At 33.1% G+C, this 19,374-nt stretch overlaps 1 protein-coding gene across 1 annotated transcript; it reads right to left on the bottom strand.

The window, feature by feature from the left end:
• Positions 1–12,406: 12,406 nt before the first annotated feature.
• On the bottom strand, positions 12,407–17,712 carry LOC109184427. The gene is made up of 5 exons (XM_019334429.1): positions 17,317–17,712; positions 17,129–17,196; positions 13,232–14,428; positions 12,655–12,947; positions 12,407–12,567 (listed from the first exon to the last, which is right to left on the bottom strand). The coding sequence occupies exons 1-5, from the start codon at positions 17,710–17,712 to the stop codon at positions 12,407–12,409; spliced, it is 2,115 nt and encodes a 704-aa protein (XP_019189974.1).
• Positions 17,713–19,374: the final 1,662 nt, after the last annotated feature.

Genomic DNA, 19,374 nt, shown 5'->3' with positions numbered 1-19,374 from the left:
ACGGCGTCGTTTTTACTGAAAACGACGCTGTTTTAACTATAAAAAAAAAAATTTGTTCGAAAGGCCGTTAACGGCATATTCGTTATGAAATTATGAATATACAGTTATGACATTATGAATGTACAGTTATAGAATTATGAATGTACAGTTATGGAATTATGAACTTACAATTATGAACATAGAGCTTCGAAAATTATGAATGTTCGGTATGGAATTATGAATATACAGTATGGAATTATGAATGTACAGTTATGGAATTATGAATGTACAGTTATGAAATTATGAACATAGAACTCTAACATTATGAACTTACAATTATGAACATAGAGCTTCGAAAATTATGAATTTACAGTTATTGAATTATGAATGTACAGTTACGGAATTATGAATGTATAGTTATGGAATTATGAATGTACAGTTATGAAATTATGAACACAAGCTGTGAATATATGCACCTATAACGAAGCGGTCTAAAATTATTAAAAAAAAAAAAGGAAGATAACGGTGCCTGACGGCACCGTTACCGGTGCCCATGATACACGCTGGGCACGAGTCCACAGCATAACGACTCACTCTCGTCATTTATGAAAAAAATTTATTTATTAAAAAAAAAATAGGGAAGAAATAGAAATTTTGATGATGGTATACCTATTGTTAAAATTTAAAAAACTCGAAAATAGTGGGAACAACAAAAAAAACTGAAAATAGAGAATAAAAGTCCTTAATTAATTCTATCCTTAAAGTTTGTAACGAAATTTTAGGATCCATGAATAGGAATCGGAAACATCTAAAGCCGAAGGATTGATTAACTTTGAAAACTTATTAAGGTTTCGGTTTCTTTCCGCAAAGCTCCTTCATTGATGAGTAACAATGAAGAGTCAATGTTATCTTCAAGAAACAATGAAGGGTCAATGTTTCTTTTATATATTATTTTTAGAGTGAATTCTATTTTTGGTCATATTGTTATATGGGTGTTTTCAATTTTAGTCCACTTTAATTTTTTTGTCACTTTATGACCACTATTATTGAATGTGTTCCACTTTTAGTTCACCGTTAGTATTTTCATCAAGAGGCCGTGTAATCTAGGGGTATTTTGATCTTTCTTCTCATCCAAGACTATGTTTGACTAAAGAAATGAGAACATTAAACCTAAAACCTAAGAAACCTCGCCGGCCCACGTTGGAACGAACGAAAAGATGTAGCTTTGGCTTCCCATTCTCGTTGTTCGAAGAGCCATCTTCGAATATTGGAGGAGGACGAAGCGCCTGGATTAAAAGAGAAGAGACAACCATAAAAGACCAAAATACCCTTGAATTATACGGCCTCTTGACGAAAATATTAACGGTGGACTAAAAGTGAAACACATTCAATAATAGTGGTTGTAAAGTGACAAAAAAAATTAAGGTGGACTAAAATTGGAAACGCCCCTATAACAATAGGACCAAAAATGAAATTCACTCTTATTTTTATTTCCATTATATTCTAATACTATACACACGATACATACATTCTTTAAAATATTTCTATTTGATATAAATATAGTCTAACATTGATTTAACAAAAAATTAATTACCAGAAACCTAACCTCGTAGTAATGAAAGCGGAAACGATGTTGATCTTCAACTATAATGTTACATCTTGAACGATAGTACTAGTTGTGTTGCCTCTTGAACGGTAATATCGTGTTGTATGTTCTGTATCCCATATATTGTATGTACTCGTAATAGAAATTTTACTCCGTAAATTACCCCGACCATTTTTAATTATATTTCACCAGCAATTGGTTACAAAAATTAAAAAATATTAATTTAAATTCTGACTTTATTTTTTCTCACCAAATTACAATTTCTTTTTCCCATAATTCTTTCATTCGAATCAAATGCCCTGTAAGCATACAGATAGTGGAACGATTTCATCCTGTGTGCTGCCATGGTGCCATGTGTGTTGCTGCTTAAGGGCATCCTCAAAAGTTAGGGTTTTCCCCTAGTTTTTTGTGAGCCCCAACATCCACATCATCATTCACTATCTCACTCAATCATAAAAATCCTTCTCCATATTAGTTTGAAATTTTCTCAGTTTTTTATGGACCCACTAATTTACTATCCTATATTTATTTATTTATTATCGTTCTAAAAATTATATTTGTAATTATAATTATAAAATTGATCAAATGTTATTGATAATTATAAATTTAATAATAGTATTATTGATAATTATGAAAATTTAATTTAATTAATAATTATAAATTGAATAAATAAAAATAAAAAATAAAAATGAAAATATATTTAATAAAAGTGTATGTTAAATTAAATTTTAAAAAATAAAATAAAATAAAAAAAATAAATTGGCCGTTGCATTTTGCATGCAACGGCCCGTTGCCCAGTTCATTGAAGTAAAAGAAATAAATAAAACAAAGACGACATTCATTTTAGAGTGGTCGTCAATTGAAACGTTCCTGCAGGCACGTGTGTTTTGCAGTGAGACGCGTTTCTCACTGATGTTTTGTTTGTTTGTTTGTTTTTTTTTTTTTTTTGTAAGAGGACCCAACTTTCAAAAATTCCACCTCCACATTTGTTAAAAACTTCCCTCCCTAATTTTTACTATTCCAAAAACCAAAAACAATCTCCTAATGAGAATGCTCTAAAAACTTACTTTAATAGGTCCACATTCTACTTTAATTTATTTGGGTTGTTCTTCTTCAAAAAAAAAATTTTTTTTTTTTATTTGGATTGTCAACATTTCTAGTTGTGCCTTTTATATCCACTAGCTAATCAAGTACTTTAATTTTGTCCTTAGTTTCAACTAATATTTCATGATGATTATTGCTAGCTAGATGAGTTATATATAGCTTCATCAAGTACTTTAATGATGTAGAAAGAAAACTCCCATGCCAATCACCTTGTTTTGTACTCAGTTGACACATCTACAATAAATAGAGAAATATAAAACAGATACTACCTTGTAATACAATAAATAGTACTAAAAAAAAAAAAAAAACTCCCATATGTTGGAGATATATACCCTTATAAATTATAACATGGATTCCACTACTTTGAATTAGAGCCGTTAAAACGGACTTAGCCCATCCCGCCCCGCCAAAAGGACAGGGCGGGCTCGTGTTTTAAAAGCCCGTATTAAAAACGGGTTTTTTGCTCGCCCCCTCCTAGCCCGCCTTTTTAAAAAAAAATTAAAAAAATAAAATAAAATTGAATATAAAAACTAAAAGTCTAACTAAAAGCCCTAATCAGTAAACCTAAATTCCTAATTTTTTGTCCCTCCAGTAGTCCAGTAGTCCAGTAGTCCAGGTCCAGGTCATTTATTTTCCTTTTTTTTTTCTTTGTTTTTCATTTAATTAATTTTATAGTGTACATATGATTATATGAATGCTATGATTAGTAGTTAACATATGAATATATTATATATGAATATATGATTACAGACAGTTCCTAATTAGTGTATATAATTACTGTACTAATTTAGCAGTGTACTAACTACTAAATTAGCATTTTAGTGTAGTATGGCTTATGAACTTATGTAGTATGGTGTATTGGTTATTTGGACTCTATGGTGTTATTATATTGTTGTCATTATGTGATGAACTAATTTGTGTTATTTACATTTTTTAATGATTTGTGAACTTTTTATAACTATATACACATTAGAGTTTAGACTTTAGACACATGGTAAATAATTAAATCAAATAAATATAATAAAAACAAAAAACAAAAATTAACGGGCTTTGGCGGGGCCCACAGGCCTAAGGGGACATGTAATTTTCATCTTTGCTGGGATGGCAAATTATGCCCTGGACCCGTGTCCACACTGAATTGTGGACACGGGCCCAAAACGACGTCGTTTTTCAAAAAAAACGCGTCATTTAGTTAAAAAAAAAAAATTTCGCGCGCGTTTTGCCGTTAACGACATTATTATTATTATTTTTTTGGATTATGAATGTACAGTTATGCCGTTATGAATGTACAGTTATACAATTATGAAATTATGAACACAGAGCTCTAACATTATGAACTTACAATTATGAACATATATAGTGATAAAATTATGACCATGGAGCTTTAAAATTGTGAATATAGAGTTTCGAAGATTATGAATGTACAGTTATGGAGTTATGAATGTACAGTTATAGAGTTATGAATCTACAGTTATGGAGTTATGAATCTACAGATATGAGATTATGAAACTACAGTTATGGAATTATGAATGTACAGTTATTGATCGAATTATGAACAAACAGCTCTAACATTATGAACTTACAATTATGAACATATAGTGATAAAATTGTGAACATAGAGCTTCGAAAATTATGAATGTACAATTATGGAGTTATGAATGTACAGTTATGGAGTTATGAATGTACAGTTATGGAGTTATGAATGTACAGTTATAGAGTTATGAACGTACAGTTATGGAGTTATGAATGTACAGTTATTAACATATAGTAATAAAATTATGAACATATACTCCTATAACGAAGCGGTCTGAAATTTAAAAAAAAAAAAAGAAAAAAAAAAGAGATAACAGTGCCTAACGGCACTGTTACCCGTGTCCAGCAAGCATGCTGGACACGGGTCCAACGCATAACGATTGGCTGGGATTACCCCTGCAATTTTCATCTTTGCAAGCTGACATGGCTTGTAGTTTTCTTTTTCTTTTTATTTTTTTTATATGATGACAAGCTGAGGTGGAATGCAAATTTGCACTGCGTGCAAATTTGCAAAGTACAAAAAAGGCTGCCAAATTGCAGCCTTTTTGTACTTTAGTAATTCAAGGCAGCAAGGTTGCCGTCCTTTGCTTTATCATTTTATTATTATATATATAATATAAAATGAAAGTAGGACCCATTTTTGAGAGTGAGAGATATTTGTAGGGATGTAACGTGAATAGTAGATGATTTGTAAATGGAATGATATGGAAGTGAGACCCATTTTTGAGAGTGGGAGATATTTGCAGGGATAAGGAGAGTCTAATTATTTGACAGCTCTGAATCCCCATCAAAGGACATGTAATATCATGCAGATTTAATTTTATTTGGTGGAGCTTTATGTAATTATTTGATATTTTAATTCCCTTATCTTGTTGCTGTATATGTGCATGCATTGATATATTTAATCAGCACGAGACCATATTTTTATTTTTATTATTTGGATAACAAAAAAAAAATTCGTAGTCATTATCTGAAGATATGCACTAAGTAATAATTTTATTCTAATGTAATTTGTAATTTTTTTTTGGGAAAAATCTCTGACAAACAAAAATCACAGATCCGACACGGTTCACAAATACGAGACAATACACAATATCCCAAAATAAATGTCAACACAAAAGACACACGATTTACGTAGAGAACTCCAAAATCACGGGGTAAAATCACTGGACCACCACAACCAAAATATTTTACTATAATAAATATTGGGAGAAAATTTCAATTTTGGTCATATGACTATAGGGGCTTTGTTAATTTCAGCACATGACTTTTAAAAGTGTCAATTTAGTACCTTAACTATGTAATTTTTGTCAATTTTGGTCACTCCGGCCAAATTTCGTCGAAAAATTTTAATAGTAAAAATAATGAGGGTATTTTGGTCATTTCACACATCTTTTCTTCTTCTTCGGCGAATCTATCTTTTCCACCATTTTCTGGCGAGAACCAATTCTTTTGCTAAATAATATTTGACATTCTAGTTTAAATAATCATTCTATTTACTATTGTTTGGACGGGAAATTAAGTAAATAGGACTTTGTTTTTAATTATAGTATAGAAATATAGATTTGTAATATGTATATGCATGCTAGTGAAATGAAACTATAATTTTTCTCCCTATCAGTTTTGTCTTTACTCTCTATGTATAATTACCATAGTAAGATTAAAGTGTTAAATACAGGTTTGTAATATTGACGTAATATGTGTTAAATAAAGGTTGTCAAACTCATAATTACATAATACCATATAAAGAATACATGTTAATTCAAAAAATGTAAACGTTAATGCCTAATGCATTAATTAGTCTATATTCATAATATTCCATGTAATGTTAACTAATTTTTGAATATATATATATATATATATATATATATATATATATATATATATTACATAATACCATATAAGAAATACGCGTTAATTATTTCCTAATTCAAAAAATGTACACGCTAATAATATTTTCATAATTTATTCAATTGAATTAGTTATCGATTCCGTGTAATATTATCATAATAATATTTCCATAATTAATTAGTTTATATTTTGTCATAATTAAAATATTTTTTATTCAATTGACTCATTTATTATTTGGTTAAACCAATTCCGTGTAATATAACCATAATAATATTTTCATAATTAATTAGTCTATATTCTGTAATATTTAAAATATTTTTTATTCAATTGATTCATTTATGATTTGGTTCAAACAATTTCGTGTAATATTATCATAATAATATTTCATAATTAATTACTCTATATTATGCCTTATATAAAATATTTTTATACAATTAATATAGACATGCACAATTAGGCTCTTCCCATTCTTGTAATATGTCACGGAGCGTAATTAATTAATTAATACTTAATAAAATTTATTGTTAATTTGACTATTCATATTAGAAAATTATATAAATAATCTATATTATTAACTAGACCGTGTAACGCTGATGTGAGCATAATTAATATATTTTTTATTCTACAACAATATCATAAATTAATATTATGCTAATTAATAATTAATAATTAATAAAATTTATTATTAATTTGACTATTAATATAGATTGTATAAATATTTGTTATTCAATTGACTCATTTATGAATTGGTTCAATGAATTCCGTGTAATATTTATAAAATCGGAACTATATTGTTCAACGAATTCTGTGTAATAATATTTCTATAATTAATTAGTTTATATTTTGTAGTATTTAAAATATTATTTATTCAATTGATTCATTTACGATTTGGTTCAAACAATTCCGTGTAATATTATCATAATAATATTTCATAATTAATTAGTCTATATTATGTCATATTTAAAATATTTTTATACAATTAATATAGACATGCACAATTAGGCTCCTCCCATTCTTGTAGTATGTCACAGAGCGTAATTAATTAATTAATACTTAATAAAATTTATTATTAATTTGACTATTAATATTAGAAAATTATATAAATAATCTATATTATTAATTAGACCGTGTAACGCTGATGTGAGCATATTTAATATATTTTTTATTCTACAACAATATCATAAATTAATATTATGCTAATTAATAATTAATAATTAATAAAATTTATTATTAATTTGACTATTAATATAGATTGTATAAATATTTGTTATTCAATTGACTCATTTATGAATTGGTTCAATGAATTCTGTGTAATATTCATAAAATCGGAACTATATTGTTCAACGAATTCTGTGTAATAATATTTCCATAATTAATTAGTTTATATTTTGTAGTATTTAAAATATTTTTTATTCAATTGATTCATTTATGATTTGGTTCAAACAATTCCATGTAATATTATTATAATAATATATCATAATTAATTAGTCTATATTATGTCATATTAAAATATTTTTATTCAATTAATATAGACATGCACAACTAGGCTCCTCCAGTTCTTGTAGTATGTTACGGAGCACAATTAACTAATTAATACTTAATAAAATTTATTATTAATTTAACTATTAATATTAGGCCTTTATATAAATAATCTATATTATTAATTAGACCGTGCAACTCTGATGTGAGCATAAGTAATATATTTTTTATTCTACAACAATATCATAAATTAATATTATGCTAATTAATAATTAATAAAAATTTATTATTAATTTGACTATTAATATAGATTTGTATAAATATTTGTTATTCAATTGACTCATTTATGAATTGGTTCAATGAATTTCGTGTAATATTTACAAAATCGGAACTATATTGTTCAACGAATTTTGTGTAATATTAACAAAATCGGAGCTATATTGTTAAAATTGTATTTTTAAAATATTAAATAAATTATAAAAATTAAATTTGATTAAATTGTTTAATTATACATAGCAAAAATGCTAGTACCGGACCTTCGAAATTAAAAACATAGTGCATAATAGAGGACTTTCTCGACCTATTGAAACACAAAAAGTCAATAACACATTCACTAAGGTTCAATCTCATGACCTCCCATATTGGAGAGGTCACTACATGTCATCTGAGCACAAGGTGCTTGACTAGTAGTTTTGTTTCTATACTCATTATAAACCAACTCAAATCTATTAATTCGATAAACTTTGTCTTTTTTAAAAATTTTTGAGCCACTTTTCAACATACATTCGAGTAGGGGTGGAAATAGGCTAGGCCGAGCCGGGCTATAGAAAATTAAGCCTGGGCCTATTAGGAAAATCTAAAGCCTAAGTTTGGGCCTAGGCCTGTATGTAGGCCTAAGCCTGAGCCTGCAGTTGGTCTGGCCTTGCCTGAAGCCTTTTTAAAAGCCTATTTAATAAATAGGCTTTTAAAAATGCTTCAAAGGTAGGTCCTAAATAGGCTTTGAGCCTATGTAAGGCCTACATTTTAAAGCCTTTTAATATATACCTGTTAAAAATAATCATATTATTAAATTACAATCAACCCGGTTAGGTAATTATATATACTTGGAGTTATATTGTAAATATAAAAATATATTAGGTATAAAATAGAATATATAATAATAATAATAATAATAATAATAATAATAATAATAATAATAATAATAATAATATTATTATTATTATTATTATTATTATTATTATTATTATTATTATTATTATTATTATTATTAAGGTTCAAGATGAGTGGAGGTTCAACAAAAATATAGTGGATATAAAATAGGCTTGGTCCAAATATGGGCTGTTTTTCACATAGCGAATTGAAGCCCAACCCAACAAACCCCCCTCCCGACTATGTGGAAAATATCACCATCCCGACGATACAACAACAAACCACTGCTCCCTTTCATAGGACAAACTCAGACTTGAAGTGCCTAATCCCAGAACCCACTTCACAGCATCCCAATATTCTCTTCCTGGATTTGAGATAAATCTGCAAACAACACCTATTGCATGAGCAATATCAAGTCTTCTACATACCATGTCAAATATGTCCAATCAACAACCTTAGGCTCTAATACCACTTTGTTGGAAAAAATCCCACATCCTGTTACAAACGAAAATCACAAACCCGACACGGTTCACAAATACAAGACAATACACAATAGCCCAAAATAAATGTCAACACAAAAAGACACACGATTTACGTAGAAAATCCTAAAATCACGGGGAAAAACCACGGGACCACCACAACCAAAATATTCAACTATAACAAATGTTGGGTACAAAGTTTCAGGATACCACACGAGCCAAATATCCAAAAATCATCAAATACAATAACTCTAGACCAAAGACTTCTATTATGTTTCATAGGCTTAAAAAGGAATACTAACTCGTACTTAAAATATTCAACCACCTAAATACACGATGAAAGTGAATACAAATATTACGAGATTATCCAAAAATGCCTGGAACAAACAAGTTGACCTCTACAAAATATCGAAGATAACACCCAAAAACCTCGACAAACACTGCACGCTGCCGTCAAAAATAGTGGAGAATTGAATGAACAAAAGAAACGAAGAGAAGTTTTCTCGCATTCGCCTGGACTGGTTGCTCTGGCTGGTCAGTCGTATTCCATCTATAATCTCTCATATATATAATGACAATCAAACAAGAAAAGGAAAAGGTTTCCTTTCATAATTTAGCAGAAGAATTGGTTTCCTTTCACTACTGCCGCCTCAACTTCTTTGTATATAAATCCATTCCACTTCCATAATATATATTATATTATATATAAATAATAATAATAATAATAATAATAATAATAATAATAATAATAATAATAATAATAATTAGGGTTCAAGATGAGTGGAGGTCCAACAAAAATAATGGATACAAAATAGGTTTGGTCCAAATTAAATATGGGCTATTTTCCACATAAGAGTGAAGTTCAACCCAACACTTTTTAATACAATAATCATATTTTACTCATTTCGTCACCTTTTCGGGACTGGAATGAAACCATATTAGACAATATACATGCCATTTCAAGCAAACATGATTGTGGTGGGTGACAATCGCAAATTATGCCGTGGAAACGTGTTCACCATGCTTTGTGAACACGTTTCAAAACGACGTCGTTTTTACGAGAATTTTTTTTTTTAGTTAATGTGCTGTTAACGACGTTTTGCATTCTATGTTCAGATTATGAATTAACATTTATTAAATTATGAATTTTCTGTTATGAGATTATGAATTTACAGTTATGTAATTATGAATTTTCTGTAAATTCATAATCTCATAACAGAAAATTCATAATCTCATAACAGAAAATTCATAATCTCAAAAAAGAAAATTCATAATTTCATAACTGCACATTCATAAATCCATGCATGCACATTCATAATTTATGAGTGTTGAAGAAACTTGCGCGAAAAGGAAGTGAAACCGCAAAATGTGAAAATGAAGAAGAAAAGTTGCGCTGTTAATTAAAAAAAAAAGATTGGTGGAAGATAATGGTGCCACTTACGGGCACCGTTACCGTTTGAGACCGTGTTCACCATGAATGGTGAACACGGTACCATGGCATAACGATTGGGTGACAATATATGTTAGGATTTGAATTAAGAATAAACATTGGTAGGACCTACTTTTACCCAAAAGCGAAAGCTAGCAAATGTATACAAATATATACTCTCTCCGTTTCATTTTATGTATCTGGTTCGATTAACGAGGTTTGACTGAAGTTATTTTTAATTCTTTTTTTGAAAAGAGCCTGTGCGGCATTTATTGAAAGTAAGTTGAAATAGAATCTGGCGGGCCAGAGTCCGAATACATAGCAGCTGAGAATTAAAAGCAGAAGTTGCTAAAGTGTGAGCTAAGTAATTATCTGATCTAGGAATAAAACGGAGTGAACAATAATCAAAGGAAACCATTCGGTTTCTGCAGCTATCAATAGCATAGCCAAGGCATGAGCGAGGCGAAGCCTTCGCATGTGATAAATATTGTTGAAGTGTCAAGCAGTCTGTTAAGAGGTCGACCGATCGTTCTCCATGGTCCCATAGCCAAGACAAAACTTCTTTGCATGCAAACGCTTCTGCCATAAGAGGGGAGAAGCAGTCTATCATCGGTGCCTGTAGAGCTGAGATATACAATCCTTGTCTGTCAAGGAGGATAGCCCCGTCGCTTTGCTCGTGTTGTGGTAGTATGCCGCATCAAAGTAGCATCGGTTCCGCATGCCTCCATGGCTTACGGATGAGGGGATGGGAGTGTGACTTCCGGTGGCCAAGGCAGCTGGCATTCGGTTTGGAAGCCGAACAGTAGCAGGTTGGGCGATAGCCCCTTGGGCTTGTTCGGTATTGACCGTGGCAGTCCCTCCATCGGTCGGCTGCGTACGGTCCGGGTGTGCAAGTTGCCACGCCCGGATTGCTGTGGTTACAGTAGCAATCATCTTCTGTGGTCTGGGTAAGCATGCATCCCATACAACCCCATTCCTCGCTCGCCATATATAATATAATAGGGCCACTGCATAAACAATTCCATCATCATCTAGAACATTCAATATTTCATTAAACCAAACATGAAAAATATATGTGACACTATTGGGGATTGGAAGGTGAGATTGAGCCCAAATGTTCATTGTATAATCACATCTGACTAAAGATTGCATAGTATCCTCATGCATGATCCCACACATAGCACATGTTGGGTCAATTTCCACTCTCTTTATAATCAGGTTCTTTGTAGTGGGCAATATATCATTTAAGGCTCTCCATAAAAATGTCTTCCATCTTGGGGGTACTTTGAGCTTCCATAATTTGGGCCATTTATCAAACATCCCAGTTGTTTGAACATAGTTCCCCACTATTCGCCTGTAACCACTTTTGACCGAGTATTCACCTGTTATGTCTCCATACCAATACCACACATCCTCAAAATCCGGTGACACAGGTATTTCCAATATTCGTGTCACATCCGCTGGAATAAAAAAATCTGTTAAAATGTCATGATCCCATGATCCCGTTTCCTGATCCATTAAACCTATAACTGTTGCCTGCGCCAATTGTGGTGGTTTTTCAGTAATTATTTTCGCATTGTGCTCATCCTGAAGCCATGGATGATCCCATATCAGGGTTGCACTTCCATTCCCAATCCTGCGCCTAACTCCTCCACAAATTAATTCCTGCGCAGACATGATACTACGCCAACAGAAACTTGGGTTATTCCCTAAACAAGCATCAAAGAAAGACCCTTTAGGATAATACCTGGCTTTAAATATTCTTGACACCAACGACTCAGGTTTTGTGAGTAAACGTCAGGCCTGTTTCCCCAACATGGCTAAATTAAAGGCACGCAATTCCTTAAAGCCCAATCCCCCATACTTCTTAGGGATACACAACTTATCCCACGCTTTCCAGTGGATGCCCTGGTCATCTTTAGATCTCCACCAGTAACGGTTCATAGTTCTCTCAATAGCTGTGCAAACATTCATAGGTAGTAAAAAGACACTCATTGAAAAGGTGGGCATAGATTGTGCCACACTTTTCAATAAAACCTCCTTACCTGCTTGTGATAGTAACTTCTTATTCCATGACCCAATTCTTTGTCTAATTTTGTCCTCAATATATGAGAAAACTGCTTTCCTATTCCTGCCCACAAATGATGGAAGCCCTAGATACTTCCCAAAATTTGGAGCCTGCACAACTCCTAAGATATTGGCAACCTCCTCCCTGTCCTCATCTCGTGTGTTTTTACTATAGCAAATACTTGACTTATAATAATTCAATGCTTGCCCAGACATTTCCTCATACACTGACAAACACTGTTTAACCACTTCAGCCTCCTGGACATTTGCTCTAAAAAAGAGTAAACTGTCATCTGCAAAGAACAAGTGGGATATAGGGGGGGGGGGGGGGGGGGGGGGGCTCCTCTAGCTACTCTGCAACCTTGTAATTCTCCCCTTAACTGCGCCTGTTATAGAAATAATGAAAGTCCATCAGCACAAATAATAAAGAGATAGGGCGACAGGGGGTCACCCTGCCTCAAACCTCGAGCTGGATTGATTTGCTCACTTCGTGTCCCATTAACCAATATACTATATGAGACTGAGGTTACACATAACATTATTAACTCCACCCACCTTTCATCAAATCCCAACGCTAGCATCATATTACGTAAAAAGGGCCATTCCATCCGATCATAGGCTTTCGCCATGTCCAGTTTCAAAGCCCCCCATCCTGTGATTCCACATTGCTTCCTGTTTAAAAAATGACCAACTTCGGCAGCAATCAAAATATTATCTGTTATTAGTCTGTCAGATATAAAAGCGCTCTGGGTGTCAGATATAATATCCCCCATCAGTGGCTTCATTCTGGCAGTTATGACTTTAGCCATAATCCTGTAGATCACATTACTTAACGCTATTGGTCTATAGTCTGAGACCAATTCAGGATTTTTCTTCTTGGGGATCAGGATTATGTTCGTATCATTTAGGCTAGCAGGAAAAGAACGAGCATTAAGACAATTCACAATATAGGTCGACACATCACCACCCACTACATCCCAGAAATGCTGGTAGAAACCTGGATTCATTCCATCTGGTCCTGGTGCTTTGTCAGGAAACATAGAAAATAGAGCATTCTTTACCTCAATAACATCAAAGGGTCGCAAGAGTGTCTCATTCTGTACATGTGTTACCCGAGAGCCTATATTTCCAAAGAACTCCTCATTATCATTAGGAGAGCCGGAGCCGAAGATATTCCGATAATAGTTCAAGATAATATTCTTCATGGCCTCTCCTTCAACCCAATCCCCACTATCATTCATAATTTTAATAATAGTATTCTTTTTCTTGCGATGAGATGCATACCTGTGATAAAATTTTGTGTTTGCATCCGCGTCCTTAAGCCAATGCTGCTTGGCCCTCTGCCTCCAGTATGCATCTTCCTGAGCTTCAATACGATTCAGGCACTCCTCTAATCGTTGAAATTCAGCCAACGATGTTGGGTTACTACATCCCCTCAGACGTAACTGCTCCTTCCGTAGGTTCCTTATTCGTTCACCAAACTTATGAAACTGATCTCCTCCCCAGCGCGCTAAACGATTTCCACAATAAGAAATACATTCCTGCAAATTCCTTCCTCCACCTTCATTCCATGACTTTTCCACCACTTCTCTACATCCTTCATCATGCAGCCATGCCATTTCAAAACGAAACCCTCTTTTCAAACCACCCCTCCTTTCACGAAGATTCAGAATCCCAAGGAAAAGAGCAGAATGATCCGACTTTCGGGTCAATATATTCTGCACACTAGCATCCGGCACTTTCTCACGCCAACTGATGGACAATTTAATTAAGTCCTCGCAAGTGCACGAGTCACGGTTTGTAATAGCGTGCAAAGGCAAGAGTCGATCCCACAGGGAATTGTATGATGCAATTTAATAACTTGAAAGTAATTGGAAGGAATAAACTTAAAGGGTTTAATAAAAAGTCGTCAAAAACTAAGAAACAAAAGGAAATCGCATGCAACTTGATAAGTAAAAATCTAGAAACACGAATCAACTACAATTACTAGTTCGCATTTTGGTTTAACTTTGCTAACCATTCACATGTGCTTAATTAAAGCTACGGCCACACTATATCAATTTGAATTGAAATTGCAGAAATAAACTCCTAATTAACTTTCAAAGACTAAACACAAATTAAATTAGCAATAAAGAAATAAAAGAGATTAAAGATGAAAATTTGCAACTGCGAAAGAAAAATTCATGTATTGTGTACAGAACAAATTAAATGTTGATCTTGGAAGCTAAACAATATCTTTGAATTATAGCAAAGGAGAATGAACAAAAGGAGCAGAATTCTAAAAGCTAGATAATAAATAAATAAAGAAATAGAGATGAAATTAGTGTTGCTATTGAGATAAGCTATAACGAAGATTGCCCAGAAATTTATTCGCACAGTCAAAGCTTAGACAGGAATTCACTACTGCAAAATTATAACGCCAAAGCCGAACAAACATAAAGAAAAACAATGCTTAACAGGAAAATTAAATATAATAAAGCTTACAACTAGAATTTGATAAATTGACAAAGTGAAAAAAACGAATCGCAATTTAAAGAAAGGGAAATAGAACCAGGGACAATGTGCAGCTATCAAGGATGTATTTTGCTGCTGCTCAATTCACTGCTGCCACGGTTTTCACGCCCAGAATTCACCGCCGACCGGACTTCGCACGGAGATCGCCTCCTTTGTTTATCACCTCCGGAAGTGGTCTTGGAGTAAAAACTGATTGTCCCCCTTCATTGAATCGGCCTCTATTTATAATACTCAGACCCAATGACTTCCGCTCAGACACCGCTCGCCACGGAGAATGCTCTGTGATCGCCTCTTCCGCTGTTCAGTCGGATCGCAGGACTAAGTTGTTGAAGAATGTCGTCCAGAGGTTCGCGATTAGCTCTATGCCTCTATTATTTCTCAATAATAATAATAATAATAATAATAATAATAATAATAATAATAATAATAATAATAATAATAATAATAATAATAATAATAGAGATCATATATAACTAATCTACCTTTATTAAACTCCTACTGAACATGTACTACTACAATTAATAATATTCTTATTAAATTAGGATGAAAGAATTATTGGACTGACAGAATTCAAATAATAAAATCAATTTAATAATTAAAACAACATAAAATTAAATAATATTATTAAAAACTAATTGTAGAAATAATAAATAAAAATAGATAAGAATTAATCAATTATTTGTAACTTAACTATGAAAAGATTATTTAAAATAATACTAAAAATACTGTTTATCAAATCTCCCCACACTTATTTATTTACTTGTCCTCAAGCAAAAACATTATTAAAAGGGAATAAAAGAAATTAAAAATAAAATCAAACATTAAACTGAGCTTTACCCGAATATGTTTTCAAATTTATTGCCAACAATGCAGGGTTAGTGCCAACTCAACGAATGTATAAAACAGTCGACTAGAAATTAAAAACTTTAACAACTAAAATAAATATAAAACGTGTGCTCATGTGCTGACACCCCTTATATGAGCTATACAAAATCTCAATAAACAAATATGAAAATTTCACCAAATTCAACCTAAACCAAATTCAGAAATATTCTATCACTGTGCAGGTGCAAAGCATGAAGGAAATAAGGATCAAGGCATTTATTAAAATTGAAATGCAATTGCTCGTCTTTTCCAAAGTTCACTCATTATTTTTTATATTTTGACTTTTTTCCAAGAGAACTTCCCCAAAAACCTCGCCATTTTACGCCAGACTTGTTTGGATTTTCATTTTCTGTGTACTCATAAACCAGAACACGACACTTATTTATTTATGGTACATGTGTATATGTGGCTGATTCAGCGGAGTAGAATCTCTTTATTGCAAACAAAATAAATAAATAAAACACTCATTTTAATTTTTCATTAATATTTTTTTAAATCTTTTTTTTTTACCTCACTTATGCCATAAAGATGATCCTTGAACCAACACACTACACCACAATTTATAGCACTCAAGAACTATTTAAGAATTTGAAAAAGGTAAAATATAAAGTGAAACCAACATATAAACCATTAAAAAAAATGCATAAAACATATAAGGGTATTTTTTTTATTTTCAAATTCTATATTTTTTGTGTGTTTTTTTTTTTTTTTTTTTTTTTTTTTTAAACAAATTTTCTTTGGCAAAATTATTCAAAATAAAAGAAATTAACAATTAGCCACATGCAATATACACACTAAGAGTTGACAAAAACATACATCATTTTCATCATAGGCTAGTCAAAATGCTTATTGGGTAAAGGCTCAAGTTCTTATTAATTTTTTTTTAAAAAATATTTTTCTTTTTTTTTTTTTTGTAAGAGATTAACAAATATTTCAAAATAAAACCCTCCCCTCACTTATTTCAAACATTGTCCGCAATATTGAGAACAAACAAAAAGTATAAGAGAAACACAAACAACATGAGAACTCTGGTTAGCCAAAACTTTGTCTAACCTTTCCTCTATCCAATTTGGTGTGCCTTTTTCTTTTTCCCAAGTAAACGGATATCCAGTCATTGGCATCTGCGCTAAACCACAATCCTCAATAGCCTCACCAAAACCATGAAGCAAACTATCAGGATGGGGGTTTCCACCTCACTTCTCAGATTGGAATAACAAGTCATTAAAGTCACCAATCATTACCCAAGGTAGATCTGATCTGCCAGCTAAAGTACGAATAAGGTCCCAAGAATCCCTCCGTTGACCCTTCTGCGAAAAGCTATAAAATCCCGTCATTCTCCATTTATCAAATCCCGGTATACTCACTTCAACATCCACATAGTTTTTGGAATAACTCATCAACCTTGCCGTATTATTTGCTCTCCACAACAGAGCCAAACCTCCACTCAATCCAGAACTATTAATACAAAAAAGACCATCGAAACCAAGTTTAATCCGAAGTCGTTCAACATGATCTCGGCTAACCTTGGTTTCCATTAGAAATACAAAGTCGGGCTTCTTATAGGACACCATGTCCTCAATCTCGCGAACTGTCCGTGGATTACCCAAGCCACGACAGTTCCAACTCAAGGTACTCATTGGGACTGGCGGGCCTAATCCACAGGTCCCGCCGTATACAAAGAATCAGAATCAACTACCATATTTCCATTCAAAACGCTCAACGCCCCACCATCCGTCCTTCGCCTTTTCGGATCTACCCGAATACCCTCCCCCTCTCCAACTACTCCCTCGCCCCTCACACCACCCACTCCTTCGACTTCCGATTCCATCTCAGAACCGGCCACCCTTTCCTCCCGAACCTGCACACTCCCTCTACTCTCGAACCCCACTGCCGGAATCTTGCCTTCACCCCCATAACCGATCTCACGGCGTCTCTCTTGCCCCAAATAGAACCATTTATCTCCCAACATCTTCGCTGGACTAGAACCCCCCGCCCTCATACTCACGCCAAATGGGTACTGTTCCGATTTCAACAACGACCGACGAGCTTGTAAGCAAAATTTATCCGTGTGCCCCATTCTCCCACAGAAAAAGCAAAACATATGGAGGCATTCATACCTAAAGTTAATCCATGTCCACGACCCATCCCTTAAAATCATCTTCATTCGCCGCTTCAAGGGGTTAGACACGTCGTGAGTGATTCTAATTCTGTAGAAGGACGTCCACTGTCTCTCGAAGTTGCGTTCATCATACCGTAAAAAGACACCGGCATAGTCACCGATCCTCTCCAAAACTTTCACCCCGTACGGTATCCCGGAGGTATATCCGAAACTTGAACCCATTAGTCAACAGAATTCAGACTAACCTGCAACGGATCTTCTCCATCATTTAGGACTTGGCAGAGCAGCGTCGCATTCTCAAACGCCCAAGGTCCTTCCTCCAATACACGTCGCATGTCCGTTTCATCGAAGAAGGTGAACAAGAATAGGTTCGGTTGCACATCCGTTATCTCAATACCCATGAGTGGTCTCCAAGCCGAAGCCATAACACGCTTCATCACATCATTCTTGATGATTCGGTCCGTTAAAAAACGGCCAACGATGGTCCAGGTTAGCTTCGTCGCCGCCTCGCCGGTAGGACGGGGTCGCCAACTGCTTCATCTTCGAAACGAATTCCTTGCTCTTCATCCTCCAGCGTGATGTCGGCAGTGTGCGCAATAATCTCCTGAACATCCATGGCGCAGAACAATCAGCCTCGCTGTCTTCGGTCGGTCGTATGTAAGTAAACCAAACCCTAGATCTCAGGGAGAGAATAAGAAAACCCTAGATCCCAGGGAGAGAAGGAAGAAATTAACTTATTATTTGTAATTCAAATTTTCATAATATTAAGTTTAGTATTAGTATATAAAATTTATATATTTAAAAACTACACTAAAAGTACTATTAAACACAAAAAATTAAATTTAAAAATGAATAAAAAAAATACTAAAGAAAATAAACAAAGAAAAGAAAGAGTTGGTTTGACCAATAAATAGTAAATATGACAGATAAAATGGGATAGAGTGTGTATATATTAACGTTGTGAGACCTACATTCAAATGGTCCAATCCACATTTGATTGAATTAATTTCATCTTGTACGTAAAATATAAAATTGTGAATGGGGTGATGAAAGTGAACACTTGTTGCATTAATATTGTACTTATTGGCTAGGGTTTGGTATATATAATAAACTGAAATATTACTATTCTAGGATAGTATGATTAGTAAATATGCATTACATTTTATACATATTACCTAAT

Source organism: Ipomoea nil, unplaced genomic scaffold (assembly GCF_001879475.1).
Source record: "Ipomoea nil cultivar Tokyo-kokei standard unplaced genomic scaffold, Asagao_1.1 scaffold1262, whole genome shotgun sequence".
Classification (NCBI taxonomy): Eukaryota; Viridiplantae; Streptophyta; class Magnoliopsida; order Solanales; family Convolvulaceae; genus Ipomoea; species Ipomoea nil.
This window is presented reverse-complemented; position numbering and strand designations above follow the sequence as displayed.

Bases quoted from the DNA above. Each gene is read 5' to 3' on its own strand.
- LOC109184427 (XM_019334429.1), bottom strand. From the start codon at position 17,712: ATGAGTACCTTGAGTTGGAACTGTCGTGGCTTGGGTAATCCACGGACA. The intron at 17,197-17,316 runs GTAATGATTGGT...GGTTTAGCGCAG, and splicing joins GCAGATCAGATCTACCTTGG to ATGCCAATGACTGGATATCC. The intron at 12,948-13,231 runs GTGGGTGGAGTT...ACTCTTTTTTAG, and splicing joins GCGTTGGGATTTGATGAAAG to AGCAAATGTCCAGGAGGCTG.